The sequence below is a fragment of the Pteronotus mesoamericanus genome, unplaced genomic scaffold, assembly GCF_021234165.1.
Source record: "Pteronotus mesoamericanus isolate MK-2021 breed Mesoamerican mustached bat unplaced genomic scaffold, CSHL_Meso_final contig_94, whole genome shotgun sequence".
Lineage (NCBI taxonomy): Eukaryota > Metazoa > Chordata > Mammalia > Chiroptera > Mormoopidae > Pteronotus > Pteronotus mesoamericanus.
The window spans coordinates 32660733-32675584 of record NW_026555285.1 but is presented as its reverse complement, the minus strand read 5'-3'; the positions used below and the strand labels follow the sequence as shown (position 1 = coordinate 32675584).

At 45.7% G+C, this 14852-nt stretch overlaps 1 protein-coding gene across 1 annotated transcript; it reads left to right on the top strand.

Moving 5' to 3' along the window:
* Positions 1–332: 332 nt before the first annotated feature.
* POU4F1 (POU class 4 homeobox 1) lies at positions 333–2242 on the top strand. The gene is made up of 2 exons (XM_054586634.1): positions 333–455; positions 1100–2242. Exons 1-2 carry the CDS (start codon positions 333–335, stop codon positions 2240–2242), a joined length of 1266 nt encoding a protein of 421 aa, XP_054442609.1.
* Positions 2243–14852: the final 12610 nt, after the last annotated feature.

Here is a 14852-nt window from a genome sequence, read left to right as displayed (position 1 = left end):
GCGCGGCGGGGCCGCGAGCTCTCGCGAGAGCTCCCTGGACCGGCCGCGAGAAGTGGGGCTCAGGTGTAAGAGGAGTAGATCCCGTCCGCGCGCGGGGCTAGAGCTCTTGGAGAAGTGGGATCGCAAGGCCGGTGCGCGGCGCTCTGCGCGGTCAAAGGGAGCGCCAGGAGGCAGCTGCGGCAGCAGGAGCAGCAGCAGCCCCCGCGCGGCCGCCGTCTCCGCGCCGTCAGCCGCCGCCGTTGCAGCCTCCGAAGGGAGGCCGGGGGAGCCAGCGTGCGCACTTTCCCGGGGACTTTCGGAGTGTTTGTGGATTTACATGCCAAGCCATCAAGATGATGTCCATGAACAGCAAGCAGCCTCACTTTGCCATGCATCCCACCCTCCCTGAGCACAAGTACCCATCGCTGCACTCCAGCTCCGAGGCCATCCGGCGGGCCTGCCTGCCCACGCCGCCGGTAAGCGCCCCACGCTCGCGGTCCCGGCCCGCGAACTCGCCCCCTCCCCGTCTCCGAGACGCTGCATGTCGGGTGCTGGTGTGTGCAAAGGTCCCGGTGCGGAGATTTCCGTGCAGGGGGTTTTAGAGGAATCCCGCTGCTTGGCACATTTTGTACAGTGGCACTTAATGTCGTGTTCCTCTCGCCCCTGCCTCCGTGTCGGGCGCCTGCGATCAAAGTGGGACTCGGTGGGGCCATGACTCTTGACTTTGTTCCACTTTCTCTGTTAATTTCATGCCTCGGAGAGGCGATCTCTGCGTGCTCGGTGCGCGACACGGGTTCCAGCTGCGAGTTACATCTCCATTTCTTCTTCTTTCCCTTCCTTTTTCGTTCCCGGAATGTGTTCCTCTCTTCCCCTCTCCCTACATCTGTTCTCCCCACACTCCCCGCCCTTCTCTGTCACCCTCTCTCATCCCCAACGTGTCCCCATTCCCGTCTTTCCCGGTTTCTGCTATCCCCACCCCCGTTGTTGTTATTTTGGTTGCTTTGTGTTTGTTCTTGTGCTTTCTCCGGCTTGTGTGTGGTTTTGTTTTGTTTTGTGTTTTGCTTTTCGGTTTTGTGGTTTGTTTGTTTGTTTTTTTTGGTTTGGTTTGTGTCGCCTGCAGCTGCAGAGCAACCTCTTCGCCAGCCTAGACGAAACGCTGCTCGCGCGGGCCGAGGCGCTGGCGGCTGTGGACATCGCTGTGTCCCAGGGCAAGAGCCACCCGTTCAAGCCGGACGCCACGTACCACACGATGAACAGTGTGCCATGCACGTCCACGTCCACCGTGCCGCTAGCGCACCACCACCACCACCATCACCACCACCAGGCGCTCGAGCCCGGCGACCTGCTGGACCACATCTCGTCCCCCTCGCTCGCGCTCATGGCCGGCGCGGGCGGCGCAGGCTCGGCGGGCGGCGGTGGTGGCGCCCACGACGGTCCGGGGGGTGGCGGCGGCCCGGGAGGCGGCGGCGGCCCAGGTGGCGGCGGCCCTGGTGGCGGCGGAGGCGGCGGTGGCCCGGGGGGTGGAGGCGGCGGCCCGGGCGGCGGGCTGCTGGGCGGCTCCGCGCACCCGCATCCGCACATGCACGGCCTGGGCCACCTGTCGCACCCGGCGGCTGCAGCTGCCATGAACATGCCGTCGGGGCTGCCGCACCCCGGGCTGGTGGCGGCGGCGGCGCACCACGGCGCTGCGGCGGCGGCAGCAGCGGCGGCGGCCGGGCAGGTGGCGGCGGCGTCGGCGGCGGCCGCGGTCGTGGGCGCGGCGGGCCTGGCGTCTATCTGCGACTCAGACACGGACCCGCGCGAGCTCGAGGCGTTCGCGGAGCGCTTCAAGCAGCGGCGCATCAAGCTGGGCGTGACGCAGGCCGACGTGGGCTCGGCGCTGGCCAACCTCAAGATCCCGGGCGTGGGCTCGCTCAGCCAGAGCACCATCTGCAGGTTCGAGTCGCTCACGCTGTCTCACAACAACATGATTGCGCTCAAGCCCATCCTGCAGGCTTGGCTCGAGGAGGCCGAGGGCGCGCAGCGTGAGAAAATGAACAAGCCCGAGCTCTTCAACGGCGGTGAGAAGAAACGCAAGCGGACTTCCATCGCAGCGCCGGAGAAGCGCTCCCTCGAGGCCTACTTCGCAGTACAGCCGCGGCCCTCTTCAGAGAAGATCGCTGCCATCGCCGAGAAACTGGACCTCAAAAAGAACGTGGTGCGGGTGTGGTTTTGCAACCAGAGACAGAAGCAGAAGCGGATGAAATTCTCCGCCACTTACTGAGGGGGGTGGGAGGTGCCGGCGGGGCGGAGCGGGGAGCTGAAGGGGCCTTGCGGGGTCGGGGCGGGGGGCTTTTCCTGGCCTACTTCCCCCCCCCCCACCCCGACGTGGAGTGTCCGTTATCCTGCTTGCATTCGGAGAATCCCTCCTCCAGCGCTCTCTTTATGCTCTCCCTGCGCTCACCCTCCTTCCACCTAGAGGACTGGGGTGCTGGGTGTGGACGCCGGAGAGGATAGTGGGAAAAGAGGGAACATTGGGGCGAGCAGGGATTAGGGGGAAGGAAAGCGGAGACTGGAGGAGGGTTTTGAGGAGCAGGATGGTTCTGGGGGTTAGGGTGGGGGGAGACTCGGAAAGGGTAGGGAAATGGACTGTTTTGGACCAGAGACATTTATCAAAATCTCCTGGGGACCAAGGAACTATGTACAAAAACAAACCTACCAACCACCAAAAACTAAACCAATAAAGACAAACTAAGACAGAACAAAAGCAAATAAAATATGCTTTAGAATTTAACTCCAGGGAGCAGTATTCTGCAGCTTCATTCCCCCCTAAGGAAGAGAAAAAAAGAGCACCACCATTATTACCACTGACCCAGCCCTACACACATGAACTGAAAAACGAAAACCGAACGAACTGGAAGGTGAGATTCTGGGTAGTGGAGCTAGTTGTTCTGTGTGTTTAATTTCTCCCTCGAAGTCTCACCTCTACCCCACCCACGTCCTCTTTGATTTATTTTCTGGGTTCCAAAGAGACTGGATGGCTGCTCTCCATTGCCAGAAAGTGAGTGGGGGAACAGAGGAAAGGGGGTGGGGGGCGTAGCTACCTGTTTAGGTGGAGTCCAAGGTTTCCAGTGGCCTGGCCTATATTCCTGTGGCCTGAGTCCAGTTGGGCAGAGTGTGTAGGGAAAGGGAGGTATATACAGTCTTTGAGCTGACGAAAAGGCAGAATTTAGGAGCTTCAAAAGAAGTATTTTATTCTAAGAGAATGCAAATTTTTAACAAGGTTTTTTTCCTTTCATTTTTGCTCTTATATCTAAGATCTACCAAGTACTTCAAAGCCAGCTCCCCTCCCCCACTCATTAGAACTTGCTTACCCTTTCATTTATTTCTCTAAGTATCATTTATTTTAAACTACCTACTGGCTTTTATTTTGTATTGATTCAAATAGACTGATGGGTGGAAAACACTAGGAGAGACACTCTGTTCCTCTTACTCCACAGAACAAGGCCCATCTAGCTCTTCTAGGTCCCCTTTCCTTCTCTCTTGGAGAACATGAAATTGTTGACATGTTGAGAAGTTTCTGCTTTCCGTTGGAGCAAGACCTGACTGTGCGGAAAATCAACTCAATCCCAAATGAGGGAAAGACAGATTTAAAGTCCTCCATTGTTTCAAAAGGGTCTGCATGTTGGGGGGAAAAGCAGAATAACTATTTCATTATTATTAATTATTATTATTATTATTATTATTCAAAAGTAATTTATTGCTGGGGATAAATGTTGGGTAGCAAGAACTTTAATTTGCACTACCAGCCTCCCTAATAGAAAATCATGTATAGTATTTCATAGTTATAATCAAGGTACTTTATGAACTGCTGATGGATTAAAAAACAAGAAAGACAGTTGAAGGTGGGTAGGTAAAATGCCTGCTTGGTGCACAAGATACTCTTTTGATCTCATGTGGGGATGGTTTATTACCATCCTTTAATAAGAACTAAACAATTGAGATAAGGAAAAAAAAAAAAACAACCCTGCCATTTAACAATACTGAAATCATGCATGATCTGAAGAGTGCAGAAAGAAACACAATTAGGTCTCACTCTGGTTAGACATTATTTATTTAATTATGTTGTTTATCATTGTTTGCAGCGCAAACATTCTATGCATTTGAAACTGAGCACTAAACTGGGCTAGCTTTCTGATAGACCGTTTTGTGGATAGTGTGATTTCACAGTCTACTGCCTGTTTTCACCGAAAACACAGCATTCTTGTCATATTCTTGTATTTAGAGGAAAAATAAAAAAGGAAGATTACTGTAAATATTTTCTTTAACACACGCAGTGGTTACAGGCCGCCGGTGTTATTCCTGAAATGTTTCATGGATTGATCTACCTGCCCATGTATGTCTGCTGAGCTTTCTCCTTGGTTATGTCTTTGCTCTATCACCTTTCCCCTCCCCACTTCTATCAGAACCATTTCTGTGAGCCAAGATACGACAGGGGGATGTGTCCCAGTACCCTTACAAATAAAACCTAACTGAAAGAAGAGCAGTTTTTATCATTTGGGTGCATTTTTGTGTCTCTATTAGGCCAAGTCCTGGTAGAGCTGGTCAGCAAATGAGACTCACTTCAACCTCCAACCAAAAATACAGGTGGGGGGGCGGATGTTAAAAAGGGGGGTGAAAAGAGGGAAAGGGTGAGAATGATGTATTTTTTCTGCTGAATCAGAATTCACTTTCAGACAACTCATGTGAAAAGTGGTGCTCTGAATAAAATGAATTCTATATTAGTGGCTTGTGTTTATCAAAGTTTTTTTTTTTCTAACTGCAAAAACTCTTAAACCACAGCCTTCACTTCAGAGTGGTGGAAGCTAATAAATAACCAGGCACCCCCAAAATATTTAAACTAAGGTTCAGGGACAGAAGCACTTGGAGGTTTATATGTTTTGTCTAGCCTAAAATCGTTCCTTAAAAAATGTAACTAAGTGATTTTTCTTTAGAAGTATAAATATAAAAAGCATCCACTAACCTTTCCCACCCCCATGACAAATGCCTGTGTCATTTGGAACATTTAGTGTGCCACCTACTGCTCCAGAGGGACCAGAGATTCATTTTTTGGTGACCTGGGACTAGGTCAAATGCCAAATGTACAAAGTTTCTTAATAGCTGGGATTACATCTTCTGAAGTCATACTACTTTAGCCAAATCTTTTTAATTTCACCGGCAAATCTGTGAAACAAAACACTTGATGTTCAAAAAAGAATAGTACATTTAAAAAGCTGTGATTTTAAAGTGTTAATGTTTTTTAAAAAAAGCACTTAGAGGTATTTTTAAAAATAGATCTCTTCCAGCGAAATTGATTTTTTTCTGTTGTTACTGACTTGAAATGTCATCAAAGTTTTTAATAAAATGCATTTGTAAAAAAGAAACCACGTTATTTTATAGAAAAGTATGACCAATTCCATTGTTGGAGAACCAGGAATAAACAGATGAAAAGATTTACAAAGGCTGCTTTAAAAAAAATCTGCCCCAAACAAAATGTTGCAAATACCTTTGTATTATATAATGATGACTAATGTATGTAATAAGAACTTAAGCATTTGTTTTGTATTAAGTAATATCCTTACCAAATGAAAAGAGACAATATTATGTTAATAAAACAGATTATGAGAATACATGCTTTGCAGAGTTTCCTATTTTCTGTAGTAGGAGACTGTGCAAAACTAGAAATGTTTTATTATCTGGTGAGTGAATCTGCATACCGCCGGCAGGAGTACTGAGACTATTCTAAGGCAAGTCTGTCAATTCGTGAAGAAACAAACAAACAAACAAGCAAACAAATGTCCTCCAGGAGAAAATGCAAAGGCTTGCCACTCAGCAGTAGTTAGCCTTTCAAAGCTTTCAGGTTCTGAAGAGAGGAATTTTACTCTAAGCGGATTCGCAGCACCAGTCAGTGGGAATACTAAGATGTGTGCCTCCGGTTACTTTAAACAATAATCTCGAAATAAATTGGAGAGAGTGGGAAAATTATTTTCCGTTTGCCTTTCAGCTTCTCAGGAAATCTAGGCAGTGATAGAGCAGGAAAGCCAAAAGAAAGATAAGCATAAAATGCACCTGCCATGTTTGTGCCATCTATTCGTTTTAAATTTTCTCCTCTCCCTGGTCCTAACTCTGGGTCCTGCTCTTTCTGTATGTGTAAGAAATGATGTCCTCAAGACACATCAACTAACTTCTGAATAGATTTTGGTTTAATGCGTGTTCTGAAATTGCTCTCAATTTCGTTTACACTCTCGTAAATAAACCGTAGGCACCTACTGCCGTGATTGTATCGATTTTTAGTTTCTTGTTGAAAAAGTATTTCGGTCCTGTTCCTACAAGTGCCCGCGCCTAGAGAGGACAGGTCGCCCTCACCCCAGAACTCACTTGACCAGCTCCCGCCCTTGGCCTCAGGGCCTGTCGCCCCAGCTTCTCCCGTTAACACTGCAAGAAGCATTTCTGCTGCCTCTCTCATGTGGATGGGCTTTCAGAGTCTAGTCCGTGAAGTTGGGATTGTGACTGCTGACCCTCGCTAAGAGCAGGGGTTCCCACCGCATTCAAACGGCCGTGATAGCCAGCGGGATGGTAAAGGGGATGACAACAAATACCTGGTGTGATTCTGCTTAGCGGTGTCAGTGCTGCCCTCGTCTTACCCCCACGATGAGAGCCACACAATACTCTGGGCGGTTTCAAGAGAGACCGCAAGCTTAATTGATTTTTAAAAAATAGCAGTCAAATTCTAATTCTCACGGGGTGTGTGTGTGGGAGGGAACTCCTTCCACCTGCGAGATAAGCCTTGTCGCAATAATTACGTTATTTAATATTTGATCAAACCTTTGCGCCACCGCCGCTGGCGGCGGCTGGTTCACGCCCTCCGGGGCGGCGGGAGAGCCGCGCGGCCCGAGGCGGGCCTGGAACCGGAGGCGGGGCGCGCGGCCGCACCGCTCGGGTTGGCTTGCTCTTTGAATAATTCATGGCCTGAGACTTCTGGAAATTAATAAAATGAATGATAACAAGAAACTAATTAAAAACTTTCCTAATTGTTTCCAAGTCAGCTTGATTGGGGGGCAGGCGCCCTCCCTTGCCCCCTCCCCGAAATCTGGTGCAGCCACAGGGTTGAGCGCTGGCCAGGAAGGGCCTCGAAATTCGAGCGGCCGAGCGGTCCTCGGACTCCGGGAGTTATTTCGGAGGCAGCCTCGTGGGGCTGCTGCTTTCCGTACTGCCGCCGCCTTCTGGAGGTCGCTCGTCTCCCCAGCGTGACTTCGTACTTTGGGGCGGGTAGGTTGGCGGGTGCCGTTTCAAACCGCAGACAGAGCTGATTGGGTCGGAATTTGCAGTCAGGAGGAGACCCGCCCTCCTTCAACCCTTCAGGGTGCTCGTCTGGCCACGGGAACACCCACCCACTCGGGGCCGTCCACTCGGGGAATCCCAGAGCCCCAAGACCCTGAACCACGGCCAAGCGACAACGGTGTGCTCGGTTTGCGCCCCTCCGCTGTCGCCCAGAGGCTGCCGGCTCGGAGGCTTCTGGCTCCTGCCGAGGGCAGCGCCTCAGGGCCGGCGAGACAACCACCGGCCTGTGGGCTCCGGCCAGGACTTGGCCCGGCCACCGACGGCCCGAGCCGAACAACAGCCCCCGGCCCGGCATCCCGCGCGTGCGCAGGTGTGGCCGGTGGAGCGCGGACCTAGGGAGCGCGGGGCGGACGGGGCGCGCACGGAGCGCGGGGAGCGCGCGGAGCCCGCACATGCGCTTTCTGTGCTCCGAGTCCCCTCGGAGAAGCGAGCCTGGGTTCCGCAGCTGGTAATTAGGCGCTCCCGGAGGTCACCTCCCACTCTAAGCGCCTCTGAGTGCGTCCTGAGAGAAAAGTGAAAGGACCCGTGTCGGAAAGAGGTTAAAAATACTCCCCTCCCGACAGTTCGTTCGAGTCAACAGACACTGTCAACACCACAAAACTTTCGAAACTGGTTCACATTTTAAAAAAAGTATTTGGAGCAATAATAGCTTGGCTTTTGTCTTGCTGTTAAGGTGCACGTCACCTACTGTGGATTTGAATTTACTAGGCAAGAATTTATACCCAGGGCGGAAGGAGGGCTGACCACAGGGCTTTCGTCCCTCCAAATTCAACGGAATCCTGGATCGCAAAACGCAGGTGAAACCTCTCGGTCGAGAGAGGCTGGCAAAGCGCGAGCACTGAGAAGAGCATCCTATTCGTGCAAACCCAGGAGCCCGCGTCTGTCCCTTACTCCCCCTTAGCTAGGGCAGGGACCTGGAGGAGGAGAAGGGAAGCTGAGAGAGCTTGGAAAGAAAAGTGGGGAAGGCGGGGGACGGGGGAGGAAGAGAGACAGGCTCCTTGCGTTGATTAGGTAAAATGAATTGCAAACAAAAGTTTGGTAACTCTGACTACTGGCTTCAGGGCAGCATCACGCAAACAAACTTTTGTAGGCACGGATGAGAATTAAACAAAGTGTTGACAATTTCCAGCCGCGGAAATTCACTTACATCAGGTCCCCCTATCCGCCCCCAGTGTTGACAATAAACATTTAATGAAGGCAGGGACCTGGCTGTCTCCACTCAGTGTCAGAATAGTTTAAGCAGACCATTAGCAGGGCTGCTTCCACTTCAAACATGGCGCGCTACACTCTAACATTATATATATTTTAAAAATACAAAGTGTGAGACAAATAATATGATTATACAGATATCTTAAGTGGTCTGCAGTAGTTCTGATACCCCCCTGTACTTAAATAATAGAAACAAACTCATGGTAGATTACTCGCGCTTAAAAATGTTAAATACAGTTAATGCAATATTAATCGCCCTTTGGTGATATAAAATGCAATATTTTCAGGCAGCTATCGAGCTTTTCTAGAGGAAGAGCTGATGAAAAGAGTCACAGCTGAATAGTGGAGAGGAAAAGCCCGGTATTTATTGCTTTTGTTTGGCTTTTGGCTACAGAGACAGGAACCTTCTAATGGGGTAAGGACATTTATTTTATCTGCAATCTATTGCTGCGAGAGCAGGGGCGGCAGATGGGGCTGGTGCGATATTCACAGTGTAATTTAGAGCAAATCCTAATAACTAATAATGATTTATGTTAATTTTGATCACTTATGCGACTTTCCCAAAGCGTTGTGATGAAAGGGAAAGAAAGAGAAGCAGGGTGTGACAAGGAGCTCCGAGGCTGAGACTGCAGCCTCACCACCCTACTTAGAATGTGTTTTATGGGTTAGCAATGAAAATGCAGGCATTTTTTAAAAAGCAGGTAGGATCCATTTGATGCTGGGCAGAGGTATCTCCCGGGGGCTTGCATTTCTTCTGAAAATAGACCTAAATGAGAGGAAACTTAACGCCTTTGAGCGGCAGACTCTTTCATCCCAGTTTTAAGGAAAGCAGACGTTTCAATTGTTTCATTTGCTTATATTCAACTAAGGGTGTGTGTGGTGGAGGGTGGGGGACAGGGAGCGAAGAGGGGGCTGAGGGGGGAGGAGAGATCAAGTGTGTGCGAGGCAGGAGTGCGCGCAGCGCGGGGTCTTCCCTCCAAAAGTGTAACCTGAGCCAGAGGTTTGAAAATCGGCTGGGCGCCTGGGAGCAGGCTGTCCCGCACTGCCGCCACGCCTTATGCAAAAGTTTTATTACTGGCTGCTTAAACAAGTTGCCATTTCTGAATCTTCACACGCTATCTGATATTTGTTTGCCTAGAATCAACTTTTGGGAAGCTTCGCCTTCTCCACCTCCGGTCTTTACCCTCCCCCAAGGGATCCCAGGGTTTTTAAACTTAAAAGCGCCTCCTCTCTCTTCATCCCCCTGGTAACGTGGCACCGGTTCAGAACCCCAGAGGCTGCCAACGGGACGCAGTTCTGTACGGGAACAGGCGATTTTCGGCTGCCACGCAGCGCACTGCAGAGGGTCGGAGCGATTTTGAAAGGGAGGGTGCGCCTTGCTCGTGGCAATTTACTTTTTCGCTTACCTTTTGCGCGTTTTAACGCCTCAAGGCTATAGTTTGAAAGTAAAACAGCATCAAAGCTTCTCCTTATTAGCTCTGTATTTGAGAAATCCGAACATGAAACTACCTAAAAGGTTTAATAGGGCGGAACAGCATTTATTTGCCAAGCAAACAGCCAGAGTATAGTTCAAAAGGGGGTACAGTGGTTTATCAGCAGGAGACTGGAAGGAGAAGAAGGTTGGAAAAAGTGAATTTCAAGCTTCAGTCACGACGTTAAAGTGAATTAATAAGCTTCAAGTGGGATGTCTGCTTTGATTTTAAATTATCATCTCCCTTGCCAAAGTTTATACATACATACACACATGCATGTGCATATTACACATATAGGCATATATGCACATTCTAGAGGCTTTCCTCACTTTTCTGAGTTGTTGTCAAGACTTTTATTTGTTTGTAAACTTTCAGGTTTTGTAGATCAAGAATAGAAAACTCTCCAGGGATTTCATCTGCAAATGTATCTAAAATATGATCAAATCTTTTAAAGTTAAATTTCTCAATATTTTCTTCCTCTTTTTCTTATTTTAGTGCTACAGATGTAAAAATGCACTTAATTTCTTCCACCAGGGAAAAACAAGCTACATGCTCCAAAGTAGTTTCTTTCTTAAACATTATGCTGTATTTTGTTTTCACTTTTGAAACATCTCTATGAGTAACTGTACTGTATTGTACTGTTAGTATTTCCTGTATAAAGAGGACTTTAAACAAAATAAATTTTTAAACAAAATAGATCCAGGCAGCTGAGTTTAGCTGTTTACTGATAATACTCAGGAGCTGGTGCATGTTTGTGAGCTTGAAGCTGCATCTCCACGTGCGTATCCATATACAAACAGATGTAAGCACATTTTTTAATGTTGGTGAATGTAACGGAGTCTTTCTCAACTTTATTCCAGTTCTGTTCCAGTGTTTCAGCACCAGAAGCAACTCCCTTAAAATCGAAGGGTGGCACATTATTGAAACCCTCTATCAAACGGCTCTGGGGTGCTGAAAACGCCCTGCTCTCGATGAGGTCTGACTGTCTGACTGCACATAAGCCCCTAATATGTTAATGGCCGTAGGGGATGCCTAAGGTGCTATCTCAAGCTGCTTCGCACACCATATGTCAGGCCGTTAGCCACATGGATCTATTAATCAAAAAGAGCTGGGGAGGGAGAAGAGGGTCTTAGAAAGGGGGAGAATGAGAGCAATGGGGGAGGGGGAGGAAGAAAGGAAAAGCATTTGAAGCCCCCATCATTCTCATTTATTTATTTAAAAAATGAATAAAAACAGCTAAAAATACTCAACCCATACAGATTTCCTTTCTGTCAAGTTAAAAACTGTTCATAAATCTCTACTAAAGAATTGAAATAATATCTGGTTCTATTAAAATAGAAGGAAATTTTTGCCTAGAGGGTCCTGTTTAGGGTTCCTTCATTGCAAAACTTTTATAAGCAAGACTCTTTGGTACAAAAAACGCCCTTCCTTTGTTTTTGTAAAGTAGATTGTTTTGTAGATGAGCTTTATTAATAGTGGGGGGTGGGGTAAATACATTTTTAGAAGATATTACAGGGGTATTGAGGGAGGCACCTGGAGGATTTATAATGAATATATAATTTATTAATATAGATCTGTATAGACAGTAGAGTTTTTAGCACCTTCAGTTCTTCTGATAGTCAATGTAAAGTGTTTATATTTTTATTCCTTCTTTTAAGATGGTTTTATGAATGAAACTGCAGACCTACAGGGTGCAAAAGGTATTTAATTCTTTTAGGAGGAAAGAAAATGAGAAAACATTTTTTAAAACCCATATTTCTAATTTCTGTTTAGAAGTATTTCTTGCCCTTCCCTGAATGTTTAAAAATTTTCCATTAAATAATAGTTTAGAAAGTTTGTGCAAGCTTAGAAGTAATTATGTACTCAATGTGGTATAAATGAGTATATTAAGTCTATAAAAAAGATTTAGATTATTGAAATGTTCAATATATTTGTCATGTGCCTGAAACTCACCATTTTTAGGAAAATCAAATGAAAGTACTGATTTTAAAATGTCAGAAACTCTCAGAAACAGAGCAATGAAAGAAAAATATATACCACTTAGATTTAAAAGTTGCATTCTTTTCATGTGTGGTGCTATCTGAAGATAGAGAAAATAAGAAATCAATGTCAATTCAGCTTTATTGCTGTTCTAATTGGTAGTCAGTAATGATGAACCATATAAAGATGTAATTTCTGGATTACCAATGACCAGTTTTAAAATCTAGAACTAATAACATTTAGGACATTTGAAACTGATATTTAATGTTGTCATGATTAGAAGGCATGATTTCAATACTGTCATGATTAATAGGCTTCTATCACAGTAGTTAATTTATAGGATAAAAGAATGACTGAAAATTTATTGATGTTAGGCTTAAAAAACATATATGCAGATGATTGACTACTTATATATATTTGAGAGCACAGATTATTCAACCACATCACAAACCCTCTGTCATTAACATAGACTTACAGTACTCTATTATGTTGGACTTGTAAAAGACAGAGGCAGCAGAGTGTTCTTATTTATGATTTAAAAATACATTAAAGAAGATCATTGTGAAACTGTGCTCAGTGATAAACAGAAATTATATAACTGCTTCTGTTACATTATTTATAGTATGCAAGTGGAGTATTTTGTACTGTATATTAGAATGTATACATTAAATATTCTTTATTTTCACAAAGGCATCTATTTGTGTTTATACAGAAGTTCTCAGTTACAAGGAAAGGTTAATATTGGTAGGTACCTGTAATTAAAAACACCAGGACATTAGATTACTTGGTTTGGTTAGAAAATCATCTGTTACTCTTTTAGTAATATAAAATACTTTTTAAAAATAGAGAATTGTATTGTAGAGAACTGCAGTCAGTCTGTAAACCTGAGACATCCTAAAGCACTATATTTTATCCAGGAGATGAAGAATGCATAAAGATAGAATCATCCTTAATTTCAAGGGTAGCTGGGTAGAGAGAAACACTTATTATCTTTAAATTTTGGTGCATGCCACACAGCCTTCATTTCTTCCCCTGTAGTTAAAAGGTAGCCCATATATCTGTCGCTTTGGGTTTCCAAAGACTCGTAACTTAATTCCTTCAGGCAATTCATCAGCACAGTAATTAAACTAGCAAATGGATGTAAATAAAGTGAAATTGGTTTCATGACAGATGAGGCGAAGAGGCCTCTGACATGAAACAAGGCAGGACAATAATGATTTCGGCAGCATCAGGCTATGGAAGGAACCCCAGCTGGATTTATTAGGTGTTGCAAGTGATTTGCTGGAAGCGGGGAAGACATGAACACTCTTTAATTTGACAGGAATTTTGCATCCTAAAGAGCATATTGAAATATAAATCCAGAAACAAATTTAGGCAAACTGTAAACAGATGCATTGTTGGACTGAAAGTATTATTCATTATTTAAAAAGGAAGAAGAATAGAGAACTATACCCCCCTCCGCCCCGCATAGAAGGGCTTCAATTGCACTACTTATTATTTAATCCTGGGGAGTGAAAAAAATAATTATGAAACATCCTTTTCTACCTATGAATTGTATTGCTTATTTTAGGGTTAGTAATTTTGTATTTCCACGTTTATTTACTTGGGAAAACAACTAATGCAATAAGTGGTTTAAAAACCAGCATGATGAAAACATCTGTAGAAATTATGAGTATATGCATAGGTCAGATGGGAATATGAGAAACTGGGAGAGAAGCCCGGGTAGGCAACTTATTTTACAGAGTTCAATTATTAGTACACTTGAATAAAATCTGGGATAAAAATCTAGTATCATTTTATGGCCTCTAGTGGTCTGTGCCTGGATACCCAGAAAGCAAATTTCTGGCTACAAAGATAAATTGTCTCAAGCCTTTGATCGGCTGAAGACTTAAAATCAAATATAGATTTGTCCTTGCAAAATAAGCATTTTCATAGAGTAGTGTGTGTGTGTGTGGGGGGGGGGGGCTAAACTATAGCCGAAAATTGCGGATAAGAGAAGAAGGTGGAAGTAATGATTTCTTGACTCTCTCAACAAGACTTAAATGTAAATTGAGTCACAATTCCACCACAGTAACAGAGTCACACATAGAATAAATAAAGGTACTGTAGGAGCATATAAGCCCTTTTCTCCATGAAAATATGAAAAACGAACTGATTTATGCTTAAATGTGATCTCAATTATTTAAGCCCCCTTTCATGAGGAGCAACAGCCTCCGTGAGTGATGCCCTCTTTCCACAGGATTCACGCTGGATTTTCAGCACCACGGCCAGCTCCGCAGAGGGTGACGGAGCTGGCGGCAGTGGGGAGGAGGGGAGTTTGTGACCCAGGAAAAGTGGTATCTGAATACTCCTGAAATTCTACTGGCAGTTTAATTATTTAGCAGTGGATCCGGATTCCACCGCCCCCCCAACACCCCCCCGCCCCCCACCTCGGCCAGTGAGATCTTAGGTTGGCCAAAGTCCTCTAATCTTTTAAAAAGCAATGTTTTAAAGGAAAGGGACGGGAGATAGGACATTAGATTACCAAAAACTCTTAATGAAAGTAAGATCTTTAAAAAACTAAACTTAACACCCACTGTATGCCCCCTTCTTTGTAAGAGTGGATGACTTTCAGGCCACGAAGGAATTTATAATGAAACTCAATTGGCTTTCTCCCTGAGCCTGTCCCATTTTTTTTAACAGAAAAATATGCCTAATTATTTTAAAGTTCTTTTCCAATTGCAAGGCATAGGCAAGTCTTTAATTATAATACAGTCTGAATAGGGGGAACATATGGAGAGAATGTCAAGAAGAGGGTGCCAGGGGCAGATCCTCAGAAATTTGTATTCATTTCTGGCTCTTATTTGTTCAGTA

Excerpts from the sequence above, each read along its gene's own strand:
- POU4F1 (XM_054586634.1), top strand. The coding sequence starts at position 333 with ATGATGTCCATGAACAGCAAGCAGCCTCACTTTGCCATGCATCCCACC. Across the intron at positions 456-1,099 it reads CCTGCCTGCCCACGCCGCCG|CTGCAGAGCAACCTCTTCGC; the intron begins GTAAGCGCCCCA and ends TGTCGCCTGCAG.